Source organism: Siphateles boraxobius, unplaced genomic scaffold, assembly GCF_051911475.1.
Source record: "Siphateles boraxobius isolate OS27281-9 unplaced genomic scaffold, OSU_SipBor_1 7, whole genome shotgun sequence".
Lineage (NCBI taxonomy): Eukaryota > Metazoa > Chordata > Actinopteri > Cypriniformes > Leuciscidae > Siphateles > Siphateles boraxobius.
The window spans coordinates 11,459,453-11,472,896 of NW_027509197.1; the positions used below are offsets into that span (position 1 = coordinate 11,459,453).

A 13,444-nucleotide genomic window follows, 5' to 3' on the forward strand; every position below is an offset into this window, starting at 1 on the left:
ATAGAATGATTTCTGAGAAACATTGCTGTTTTTACTGTATTTTTGATCAAATAAATACAGCCTTGGCAAGCAGAAGAGTCTTCATTCAAAAACATTTGAAAAATCTTACCGATCCCAACCGTTTGAACAGTAGCATATAAAAAATAAAAAACTACAGAATAATTGGGTTATGAGTGCAGACATTTTAATCAATACACAAGAAACCTTTCAGAATAAATAATAAACCTTTCATTAGTTATGAAGATTTGAAAATCTCAAATATAGCATTTCAAGTGCAACTATACATTCATTGCAGGTTTGAATCATTCATTATTAAAAATGTGAAAGAATAATTTTGTCCTCAAGACACTTGATTTTGTACACAAGCTCACATATTTAATCAGTGCAGGCCATAAATATAATCTATATATAAAAAGTAATCCAGTTCTCCCTCTCCAAGGCTCACTTTAACACACATACATACTTAGCACGTACATTATTGACCTTTATGTAGTGTTGCCTGGGATTTTTTTTCCAAATAAAACTTTGAAAAGGGTCTGAGCAGCAGGTGAGCCAGGCAGAAAGAGAAAGAGAGAGAGAAGCAGGCAGAAGAGAGAGAGAGAGAGAGAGAGAGAGAGAGAGAGAGAGAGAGAGAGAGAGAGAGAGAGAGAGAGAGAGAGAGAGAGAGAGAGAGAGAGAGGGAGGAGCACCGGGAAATGCTTCACCTGTTAAGAACAGACGGATGAATTCAGTATTAGCGTCACAATCCTCTGTGTTGTGTTTGGTCAATTAAAACTACATACACAGACTAATGAAACTGAGACTAATAAAACAGGATCGTTTGCAATGTTGAGCTTACTCCCTATTCTATGCACAAATTCAATATTTTCCTGCTTGATCTGCAGCAGGAGCCACAAACTCTCAGGTAATTACACAAATGCATGTTCATTAACTATGAGTGGGGAGAAGATCTAAAAACTATGCTTTAGTTCTCAGTCATGTACAGAGAAGTCTACAACACTACGTTTTACCTCTGGGGGTCAGAGGGGGTCACAGCGCCACAGGTCAGCCTGTGAAGGCCTGGAAGTCGGACTCTGTAACGGCAGGGAGAATGAGTCAGGTAAAAAGCCCAGGAAAAACAAAATCATTAACATAGTAAATGCAAATGAGGTTTACAAATGCAACCCATTAATAGGAATGATGAATGTGCTGGTAATGACAACAGTCACACTGAATTACATGCTTTTAGGTAAACGGTGTATCACTAAGAAAAATAAAATGTATTCAACCTTATATAACGTATGGCCTTTCAGCTGTAAAAAAAAATTTGAAAGTTAATAAAGGGCTGCTGTCCATTTATATCAGGTAAACTGGAGAAAAGGCATGGATAAAAATGAGTAGTCCATCAAAAATACTTCTTATGCTGGAAATTTAAAAATGATTTTTAATCATTTTTAAAATTTTTATTAATTTTATTTTTTATTAATATTATTATTTTTATTAATTTTATCATTTTATTAATCCAGCAGAGCTGGATTAATACAGTTTATTGTTCTTCATATTACCAACAACATCATGCTACAAGTGCTGAATATGAATTAGGATACTTCTGTTCTGAGATAACAATGTTGTCTTCGCATAACATTTTCAAATGTGAATTGTAGTTATTGTGTGAATGACTTTGTTCCCTCTTTGCAATTTATATTGTACACAAAATATTTTTTTCATTAATGTTCACATAGCATCACATTCAAACTTTTTGTGCTTTTTTTAGTGATCATTTATTGACGTTTTGTTCATTTTATATCACAAAGCTTATAGTTATGAAACAAACTGCACAAACAAGTGAAAAAAAAAAAAAAAAATATATATATATATATATATATAAAATGTGCTCTGGCTAACTTGCACACAAACAGGCATGTGAAATATAGCAATGGCAACAATAGCCAAGCATTTGAATCCCAGCAAAATAAAAGGCACAAACAAAATATCAATACTAAATAATTCTGATGCGTATAAAACTATTGAGAGAGATTGTCAGTCAGTCAGTTATTTGGCACATTCTGATCAACTCAGATCATTTTGGATCTACATTTCCTTACATGTCTGTCTGTAACGTATTAGGTAATAGGAGTGCTAATCACTAAACATTAGCCCTCGGAGGCACATTATCCTAAAGTCTTTGTGCAAAATTTCCCCATCTACAAAAAAGTCCCCTTCACATTCAACAGGTACCTTTGAAGGAATGGCAAATGCACACTAATATTTTGAGGTTGAGAACCACTGGTTTATAATGCAGCAACTTACTCAGTTGCAATTTAATTAATCTGAGTGAGAATGCAAGTACAGAGCATTTATCTTTGTTTGGCACTAAAAAGTCATGTCAAAAACTGGATTATGCTGGTTAGCCATTATGCTAACGTTTGCTAACCGTACGCCTGCTCTCCAATATCCCAAAAACGCACCCTCCAAAGACATGTCAGTCAACCTGATGCCAGCAATCCAAAAGATTCACGGGCAGAGTGTTTCTGATCGACTAAGAAAGCGACTTGACTATTTTTACTGTTTACACAGTCAAGGCTGGCAAATGATATCCCAAGACACCTATATCAGTGATATCTGTCAGTTATGAGTGACATTCTAAAATATGGCATACAGTACCTTCAGACTTCCTACTGTATAAAATGTCCTGTCTTTGTGTAGTATAAACACATTTTGGCACCTGTTATTCATTCCTCAAGGCAAGAAAATACAAATTCAACACTGCCATTTTTGTGCAATGCCATCAGCCCTGCCACAAGAGACAAAACTGTTAAAGCACAGTCCAAAACTTAAGGAAGGATTAAAAAAAAAAACAGAGAGAACATAAGGTTAACACTGCTGATTTCACACAACAGCATGATTATTCTCCACAGTCTTACTAACAGACCACACACTGACATTTCCTTTTCTTCTTTACCACATTATTCCCATTGGCCGCCATTTTATCATTCTCTTTATCCTCTCTAACACTCTCTGGATGCAAACTTTCTGAACCCGTATCCACACCCTGTTCTGTTAGTTTGTCTTCTGGAGATGAGGGGGTGCTTTGGTCTGAATCATCCATCACTTCTCTCTCGTATCTGTTTTTTTGAACGGCTCCCTGCCCATTCCCATCACCTGGTTGCCTCCCCCTCCCTCCCCCAGCACCTGAGATCACGTCCTCTGCCCGCTGCTGGGCCTCCATCTCCGACAAGCTGTAGGCCAGCGCCATCTGGAGGTCTTCGTCCTCGTCTTCACTGGCATCAGGGCAGTGGTAGAACGGGGCGGCGCTGAAGGATCGTAAGGCGGGGTTTGGGGAGCTGTTGATGGGGGGTTGGAGCAGTGGCTGTTGGGATTGTCTGGGAGGCTGACTGGACTGCTCTCTACGACTCAGTTCCAGAGCTAAAGCCATCTCATCCTCCACACCTTGACACAAAAACACAGCTGAATGTCAGATCACTTCTACAGCAAATCCTCAACACGGAAATTAGGAATTTGCATATATGGAAATGCAAGAAGCTGGCGTAATGTAATGAGTTTGCTAAATCTACCTGCAAGCCTAATCTGAGGTTTTGAGACAATATTTTTGAAAATAAACAGTTGAAGGAATATGTGGTATTATTGTTTTAATTATTTATCTGACTCCAATAAAGTAATGTGACTCCATTAAAGTTTTAGATTAAATTCAATTAAATTAGGATAAAGACGTACTGAAAATGATGTTTAAGCACCAGAAGGCAAGATTGTTGAGCTAAGTACAATTATATATGCAGCCGTGGGCGGGAAACAGCATAAAAGCCCTTTTCCTACAATATGCTAGGTTTCCACTTTTATAACTAGGCCAAATGGTTATGACTTGCACATACACTAATATTCAAATGTTTGAGGTCTGTAAGATTTTTTTTTTATGTCTTTGAACATTAAAAAGTCTCATATTTACCAAGACTGCATATTTGATCAAAAACCCAATAAAACCAGTACTATTGTGAAATGTTTGAACAAATTAAAATAACTGTTATATTTTAATACATTTTCAAATGTAATTTATTCATGTGATATAAAGCTGAATTTTCAGCATCATTACTCCAGTCTATGGTGTCACAGGATCCTTCAGATATCATTCTAAAATGCGGATTTGCTGTGCAAGAAACATTTCTGCTTATCAATGTTGAAAACAGGTGTGCTGCTTAATATTTTTGTGGAAATATGATACATGTCTGCATGATTCTCTGATTAATAGAAAGTTAAATAATAACATTTATTTGAAATAGAAATCTTTTGTAACATTAAAACTGTCTTTACTCTTACTTTTGATCAATTTATTAATACATCCTTGGTAAATAAAAGTATTCCTTTCTTTAAAAAAAATATCTTATTGACCCCAAATGTTTTAATGGTAGAGTACGTGTATTAGGACTGCAAACACATCTACTTTCCCAGGCAGTCCTGATTCTTATCCTGAGTGTTCAAGTTGATAAGGTGATTTTTTACAAACACATTAAGTATAGAGATTGCCTTTTAGCTCAGCCCAATATTATTATTAAACGGTAGCAAAAAAAGAATTACCATTGATGAGGACAGTTTTCAGAACCCCATCCTCCTCAACCTCTGTTCTCTCCTGGCCATTTTCTCTGACCCTGAGGGAAGAAATGAAATGTTTATGAAAAAAAGAAAAGAAAAGGGAAATATGTAAACAAAATTAAATTCCTGTGACTTTCTGTAAATCAGACCTTCACATTATGGCAAAGTATAAACCCTCTTTTACTATTCTACATCAATTGCATTTTAATTACTCGTTTAGTCACAAACTGTATTTTTTGTTTAATCTGCCAGATGCACTGTCATACATCACTGATTTCCACATATGGAACTAGGATAACAGCAGACAAAATCAGTTTAAAGAGAAGCAAACTGACTTTTTTGTGGAGACACGTTTTCCATTGACAATACGGGTGGAAGTAGAAACAGACTTGAAGTTTGCCCCTCCCATGCTGCCCATCCCACCCATTGAAGAGGAGAAGGAGGTAAAGTCAGCTGTTGATAGAGAAAATAACAATTCAGCTCTTAAGGATTTGAAAAAACAATTCTCATAAAGTGACTATATTACCAGATCAACTCATTTATTTGCCATGGTCCAAATCTACAAAAGAATAGTTTTTCACCAAATTGTCATCAATGTTATCAATACATATTCAGAAAAGTTCACCTAAATTATTAATCTTGGAGACTGACCACATATGCAACATGCATACAATATATACACAAAAAGAGCACAAAGCATATTTAAAAACCAACCATTTGCTGAGGGGAAGGAGAAGAAGCGACTGGGCCCAAGCCTGGAGGAGGAGCTGTGAAACCCACTGTGCATTCCACCAAACGGGAAATCATCTAGCGGGAAAGTGTAGAAAAATGTGAGAGGGCTTAGGAGGGTAAGGTCAGGCAGGATACGATGAGTCTGTGACCCAGTGGTTCTCAACCTTTTTGATTCAGAGAGCCAATTAAGGTCCCCCCTTTGTCTGAGACTTTATTCAAGGGCCCTTTTATATAAGCTGTTATGCAACTCCAGTACTGTACATCTATTGTAATCAATACAAATAGACTCAAAAGTATGGTGTCAGTTTAATGTTGTACATCTTTATTTTTAGATTTTAGCATTAAAGGGGTAGTTCAAACCTGTATGAATTTATTTCTTCTGCTAAACGCAAAGTAAGATATCTTGAAGAATGTCGGTCACCATACAGTTGATGAACCATTGACTTCCATAGTATTCTTTTCCATACTATGGAAGTCAATAAGCCCAACAACTGTATGGTGACCGACATTCTTCAAAATATCTTACTTTGTGTTCAGCAGAAGAAATAAAATCATAAAGGTTTGGAACAACTTGAAATGGGAGTAAATTATAACAGAATTTTCATTTTTTTTGGGTGAACTATCCCTTTAATATAACTAATTTTACAACATTTCCCTGAAAGTTTGCTGCGACCCCCTAGTGGGCCCCTGAGCTGAAAACCACTACTTTAAGGGACATTCTGACAGAGATAAAACAATTGCACTGGTATCCAAGCAAAATTCAAAGATTAGCATATTTACAGACTAAAGGCAGTTCACACCAAGAACAAGAACTATAACTATTTCAGCATCCACACCATTGGACGATATTGTTCTGTTTCTTTTAAGTGCGTCGCGCTGGAGTTTTGTCGTCGTCTACTTTAAATGCTTGAGCTCTTTAAAGCAGGATGGATTCTGATTGGCTGTCAATGTTTTTATCATTCAGCAGCAGGACAAATTTATTCTGAAAGTGATTCCAAACGATATTGTTTCTCTATGCCATTACTGTTATAGTTGTTGTGTGGAGTCTGCTATCCCCTTTACACTTCAAACTATTTTTAGAACTGTATCTTTATCGTTATAGTCCTTGGTGTGAACGGGCCTTAACTCTCTGAGAACCCACCAAAGAAGTCAGCGAATGGGTCCTGCCCTCCGAAGAACTCTCGAAACACCTCATCTGGGCTGCGGAATGTGAAGGAGAATCCTGGGAAGTCATCAGGAAATGAAGAACCACCAGAGTCTATAAAACAGAAGAGCTCACATAAGCACATGTAACAATAAGAGAGTATCAAAAAGTGTAAAGTTCTCCTCACCTGAGCTTGGCATGTCCGATCTACCGTATCTGTCGTATGCATCTCGTTTGCTTTCTTGGAATTGAGAAAAAAACAACAGTGAAATGTAACACCCTAAGTAACCTAACCGTTTCCTAACAAGTGATTTAACCATTTATAACATTGCTGTAGAGATAACATTTCCAGTGTCCTACTGTCTGAAAGAACTTCATAGGCCTCTGCTATTTCCTTGAATTTTTTCTCTGCCTCTTCCTTGTTGTCTGGGTTTTTGTCAGGATGCCACCGCAGAGCCTGTTTCCTGTAACTGTATACACACACATAAATAAGTAGCTAGGTAAACTTAGCTTGACTGGCATCTCAAGATTGTGATGAAGTGAAATATAGGTTCAGAGGCCATTCACATACAACACATTCTTGTGTCCATCTGTGCTTTCAATTGTTAATAGAAAACAGATACTTAAAACTGTAATAATATTTCACAATATTACAATTTTAGATCAAATAAATGCAGTCTTGCTTAGCATAAGAGACTTTTCAAAAACATAAAGAATCTTTTGAATGGTAGTCAGAGCACTGTGGTTGTTGGATACTTTATATAGGTAAACTGTTTTAAAATTACTTGAATCTTCACTTGCATCTGTTAAGAGACAAATTTAGAAACATACAGTTAAAACAATACCGAGGCCATCCCATACTGCAAGCTACTGATAAGAGAACGCAGTTTTAACTTACGCTTTCTTGATGTCATCTGGAGAAGAATTTCGTGACACTCCCAGAACATCATAGTAATCCACCATTGCTGCCTTCAGTGTAGTGCACCTGTTACTCAAACAGTAATAAATGACCTCATTATAAATCACCAGAATGTGTTTCTGAAACCCTGGATGTCAGTTATTACAGTCATGTTCACACAATTAGGGATCTGTGATCATTCAAATCAAATGCCATGACATCAAAACATACAGTAACAACAACTTGGCTCATCATACCCACTGATCTATATACAGAGATCAGTGGTCATACCCTGTGTTTTTTGACACAGCAATGTATATTGATTGGTTTAGCCATAATTTTAATGTATCTCAACCCTGTTAAAGGTTTATTTGAACAACTTTAAAATTCCAGGCACTTTTGGTAGGTTTTCTACTGGACTTTTTATTTTATTTTTTTATTTTTGCTCGTATGGTGTTATGGATGACAACAGATCAATGAACTGTTGCTGAAGATGACAGTTTATCAGAAACTGCTGGATTTGGATTGTTAGACTGAATATAGACGGGCATTCCCCTGGAGTCTGGCCTGCCCATGTCTGGAACTCTCTGGAAACCGGACACAATGTGATGTTATTTCAAGCCCAAAGTTAAAACGCGATTTGTGTGTGTGGGCCATATGGCCACTGACAGCTGCTGTAACACGCCTGATCATCAGACACAAACACACTCAACTCCATATAAATACATAATTTTAGAGATCCTGCAATCATTGTGGTCGCCCTATTAGAATAACTTTTACCTTTTTTAGAAGTATGTCCAGCCAGGAGAAGCCGTGCTTCTGTAAACAGGACTGAGATATTTCGGGTGAAGCCACGGGAGCGACGGTCCGTTCCGACTCCCAAGACGCTAATCACAGGAACTGACGCTGTTTTAACGTAGGCTACGCTTGGGTACGGAATTCCGTCAGAATCACCCATTTACCGTTGGCACACCGGGCTTCATTACTTCAACGTGTAACCGATACTCAACTTCTAAATATATGTCTGTCCTTCGCCCTTTGCTGCAAATGCGGTGCGTCACGATCAGCTGAGCTGCGCCGTTTGGGAACGTGCCTGTGTTTGTTTACGTCACAGGCCCCGCCCACCACTGGAGCCATGTGTAGTAGGCTACCGAGGTGGAAAGTACCCATCCAACGAACTACTATATTAATAACGGTGTTTAAACAAAGAGAGCGCATCATATCAGGCTCAAAATACCTAAAGGATTGTACGAGGCACACTATTAACAAATGTCATAAAAACAGACCGCACCATAAATGGAGTGGACTTAGGCTAACATTTCATGTAAAATAATAAAGTAAAAAATAAAAGTAGTTTTAATTAAATCATAGGTCATGGGATTGGAAATCCTTTATTCTCTGCCATATATCTCAGACGTGCTTTTCAAGGATCTTTGGCAAAACTGTTTAGGCCTATAGGCTAGCCATTGTCAGAATTATGGCCAGCTGTCAGAAAAGAAAAAGAACCAACCCATAAAAAAATTAAAGGTTTGGCTTTAGTAGGTTAAACTCGATTTGACGCGATAGGGATGGATGGTTCTTCAATCAACCTGTTGAATCGGTTCACAAAGCGCATTGAACGATTCATTTTTTTATTGTGAATTGTTATTGAGCTGTATTCATTTTGTATTTGGTTTAATAAACTTCTTTTTAAAATGATTAATTTCTCGAGTCTCCTGTTAAAAACTAAATTGTTCATGACTCAAAACGAACCAGGCAGTAGCAGTTACAAATTGTAGCCCAAGTTATAAAACTAGTTTGAATTCTACTTAAAATTTTAACCCCCCCTCCCCCATGTGACTTTTTAATACTGTACAGTGTTTATTTGAATGTATGTTTAATTGTTTTATTTGTGTATTATAGACTATAAATAAATAAATATTTGGGTTTAAGTATAAATAAATAGCCCAGTATTACATTATTATAGTCCATATTGCATAATATAAATAGTATAGGCCATACTTTAATTAAAAAAATAAAGAAAGAAGTATTTATATTAGGCCTACTGGTCATTCTCTTCCTATGTCTGCTACTTCACATCTCTCACAGCAAATAACAGAATTCGCCTCCAAACAATTTATCTATTCAAAAATCATAATATGAACTAGAGATAACATTCAAGTGCTGACTGTGAAGGAGCATCTCGATGGTTGTGATTGTGAATACTGAAAGTCAGTGTTTTGAGTCTGATCGAGGCAATCTTGTTTGTGAATGAATATAGCCTATATAGGCTACACTTGCCTACATATTGCCGTTTCTTTTTCATATTTTTTTCCCCCCACAGGAGACTAATTGTAAAATGGATGCATACTGTGATTTCACCAGAAGGTGGCAGCAAAGCTATGTCTCAGATCTTGTGGCATCCACTAATCTTACTTATTGGCTATTTGACGACTCAATATATATATAATAAATAATTCATAAAAAAAAAGTCTAGAGCAGCAACTAACGATTATTTTGATAATCAATTAATTTGTATTTTATCTCTTATACTAATCTAATAAAAAGGCACATTTTATTTTCTATATTATGCTGGAAAAATTGTATTCCACATCTGAAATATTCCATGAAAAAAAGAAAGGTAAACTTTGATTTCATGGGGCCTTTAAAAGAATATTTTGAATAAAGAACAGAGTAGCCTAAGTGTTAACACTTTCACTCTGATCATTGTAATAGCCTACATTACTGTAATTTCTTAATTGTGTAAATGTAAATTAATGACTTACTACACTGATATCCACATTATAATGCTTTTACAGGTAGTGCTCATTAGAATACCATTGCGTGCGTAACATGTAGAATTTTAAAACTTGAATTGACTGTCATTGTGCTTATTTAGTGAAGACTGTGAACGCAGTTCACTTTTGATTTCGGTCACTCTGACATATCATCGGAAATCTGGCGCTATGGGGAAACAACTTTTACCAAGAATCTCCAAATAGGTTTAACTCATAGACTGTAAAAGAAAAAGGTTTACCGTAATTCCTCAAATAAAAACCGTGGCCTTTATTTACCTGAACTGCAAGGTAACCGGCTTTTATTTGAAGCTGGCTTTTATTAGAGGCAGGCATTTATTTCTAATTCCATCTTTTTCATAAATAATAGGATTGGGCCGATAGACGATGCAATCATCTATTGCGATGGCTGACAGACATCACTATTGAGACCATAGATATCATATAGAGACTAGATGACCTATCCACCTTATTCCTGACGACCTTACTGCGTTTTGAATTATGGGTGGCACTTCCGGTTTGGGGAACTTCCATTCAAAAAGGCTAAAACGAATCATTTCAAATCATAAGGTTGTCCTACAAATAAAGTTGATCCGTCAGTTTTGACTGGATGAGCTGTCAATTTTCTTTCATGATTTATTTTCAGACATGAGAATAAAGTTATACTTGGTATTTTAATGCGACATTTTATATCAAGAACATCTATGGCAAGAGCTCTTTTCAGTCGCTGCTTTCTTTTCCTCATGATTATTTTCTTTTTTCCCTTTGCAATCCGGTGTAAATGTATGAAAAAGGACAACATATACTGCACATTTGTGGTCTGTTCTCCCGAATTTAATTTACGATATATTCCATTAATAATTCAGTGGAATGTGTTGTCATCTCTACTTCCCCTTTAAGGTTTGTGGGGAAATATGCGTATGTGTGACGTAGTGGGGCAGGTGGATGATGGGAGTGTAAACAAAAAGAAAAGTATAGCGAAGGCGGAGTGAATTCAGTCTTGAGTTTACGGTGCGAACATAATAGTGATGCAGGCTATGCTCCAGTTGACTGCTAGCAAGAAAAGTGCCTTGTATGCCCGTGAATGTGTACCGCTGTGAGTGATAATAAAGCCGAGTTCATTGTTGCAATCAACCGACGCCTCACTGCGTGTGTTTCAGCTCTGTTAGCCCGGACCACTAGACGCAAGTTACCTGCAACGAGCTGAGTTATTATGTTGATGTCAGCTCGCTCTCAACTACGGTTCGGAGTGTAAGAAAGCTGAGGAAGGTAACACTGGGGGCTTCGTCCGGGATCTAACAAGCAAGAAAAAAAAAGTAAAGTTTCGTCGGACGCAGAATGACAGCGCTCGGGGCTAGAGCTAAAGCTAGCGCGTGGACGAAGAGGCCTGTCGAGATGGAAACCCCTAACGTAAGCACCAACCTATTTTTAATGGATATAAGAGACACTAATACAGACCAAGATAATCACGGGGACGGCAGATATAACGACAGCACTAACCCATTCACGGCTGGCATGGAGCGAACTTTAGCCACGGACGGAGCTTTTGCTCACGGCCGGATGCCGTCTTTCAACCTAGCTTTGCCCCCCACACCACCGCCATCACGGTTGACTAACCCGTTCCTAATGCCCGTGGAACCACAGAATACAACAGATGGTGAGTCCACGTACTTTTATCAGCAAACCTGTGACTGTTCAACGCATATGATAGCCAGCCCTGTAGCAGTTTTACCGCACTGTTTTAAAAATAGCCCCGCCCCAACGGTTGCCCGACGCGCCATTAATCAGCTAGCTAACCCGTTCACTTCCATGAACTGTACGGTACAAAACCCTTTCTCCCAGCCCCATGCATTGCCCTCTCAGTTCACATCGACACCTTTTCCACTCTGCACGCCCCGGCCCGTGGAACGTTGTGGAGCAATGAGCTACAATGATAACTATGCCCCACACCGTAATCGATACCAATACGGTCAGTCAGCTGTGGAAAGGGCCAAGTCAGCCCCACGCACAGCGGCGGATGTTGAAATAGAGGACGTTAGTGACGATGAAGATTATGGATATCAAGAGAGAATTCCAATATTAAAGCCAGGCCATTTTGATGGAACTGGCTCCTGGAAAGACTTTATTCATCGGTTTGAAAGCTGTGCAAGGGCAAACCATTGGTCGGAAACGACAATGGCGGTTCAACTGAGATTCAGCCTGACTGGCGCGGCTGGAGCTATCGTCCATAAAAACCCCAGGTCTGACCGCTGGAGCTACAGGTGGATTGTGGCTGAAATAGAGACCGCCTACGGGCCACGGTCCGGAGGAATGTGTTGCCCCTCCATCTCTTTAACTCTATTCCTGCAGAGTCCAGACCCCCAATAGAGCCATCTGTCGCACAGGTCCTGCAGGGTATCGGGCCCAGTGGTCTGGCAGTTCTGGGGGAGGTTAACTTACCAGTACAAGTTGGGAGCAGGGCTACCAATGTGAACTTTATTATGGCTGACACAGCTGAGAACACCGAGGTTATCCTGGGGCACCCTTTCCTACATCAGACAAGTGCCCAGCTGGACTATGGTCGACGTGAGATAACCCTCTTTGGAGAAAAGGTACCTCGTTTTAACCAAAACCATCAGTCCCGGGTACACATTGTCAGAGTGGCCCGCACAACAGTGGTGGAATCGGGGTGTGAGTATGTAGTGCCTGGCACCGCCCACCTGCGCCATACTACGGAGGGAGACCTGATGCTGAGCCCAACCAAGGGTTTCATAGAAAAGCACCACGTCCTGGTGGCTCGCATCATCGTACAGACGCAGCGGTCCACCAACGTTCCCATTAGAGTTTTCAACCTTGGTGCTTTACCTGTCACTTTGAAGAGAGGCGCTGTGGCAGGGATTCTACAGCCAGCCATGGTGGTGAGGAAGGTGGAGACCCAGCTGCCTCTGGCCTCACCGGCCTCTGAACCTATTAACTCTGTCTGTGTTTCTTTACCCAGCCACCTGCAGGTCTTGTATAATGAGAGCTGTGCTAGTCTCCCTGAGGACGACCGGGTGAGGTTGGCCCGTCTGCTATGTTCTTACAGTGACGTCTTCTCTACGGGCCCACTGACCTTGGACGCACTGGCCTCGTGCAGCATGATATCCTCACCACCCCTGGGCCGCCTGTGAAACAGCAACCGCGCCGGATGGCTAGGGACAAACAGACTGCAGCAGACCAGCAGGTGCAGCAGAGCCTGGACACTGGTGTGGCCCGACCCAGCAGCAGCAGCTGGGCTGCACCAATCGTCATGGTGAGAAAGAAGGATCATACGTTGAGGTTATGTGTCGACTA

The 13,444-nt window shown here is 39.4% G+C and overlaps 1 protein-coding gene across 2 annotated transcripts; it reads right to left on the reverse strand.

The window, feature by feature from the left end:
• Window positions 1-9: 9 nt before the first annotated feature.
• Window positions 10-8,434, reverse strand: dnajb2 (DnaJ heat shock protein family (Hsp40) member B2). Of its 2 annotated transcripts, XM_077216639.1 has the most exons (11): window positions 8,139-8,434; window positions 7,359-7,445; window positions 6,821-6,930; window positions 6,648-6,701; window positions 6,458-6,574; window positions 5,299-5,391; window positions 4,920-5,037; window positions 4,570-4,640; window positions 3,172-3,429; window positions 1,011-1,073; window positions 10-704 (listed from the first exon to the last, which is right to left on the reverse strand). In XM_077216639.1, exons 2-10 carry the CDS (start codon window positions 7,421-7,423, stop codon window positions 1,045-1,047), a joined length of 915 nt encoding a protein of 304 aa, XP_077072754.1. In that variant the 5' UTR covers window positions 7,424-7,445; window positions 8,139-8,434; the 3' UTR covers window positions 10-704; window positions 1,011-1,044. The 2 variants fall into 2 exon arrangements, with proteins under 2 accessions (XP_077072754.1, XP_077072753.1); XM_077216638.1 differs by lacking the exons at window positions 10-704; window positions 1,011-1,073 and having other exon boundaries at window positions 2,772-3,429.
• Between the last annotated feature and the right edge of the window lie 5,010 nt (window positions 8,435-13,444).

Excerpts from the sequence above, each read along its gene's own strand:
- dnajb2 (XM_077216638.1), bottom strand. The coding sequence starts at position 7,423 with ATGGTGGATTACTATGATGTTCTGGGAGTGTCACGAAATTCTTCTCCA. Across the intron at positions 6,702-6,820 it reads CTATGAAGTTCTTTCAGACA|AAAGCAAACGAGATGCATAC; the intron begins GTAGGACACTGG and ends CTCAATTCCAAG. Across the intron at positions 3,430-4,569 it reads GAAAACTGTCCTCATCAATG|GTGTGGAGGATGAGATGGCT; the intron begins GTAATTCTTTTT and ends TTTTGTGTCAAG.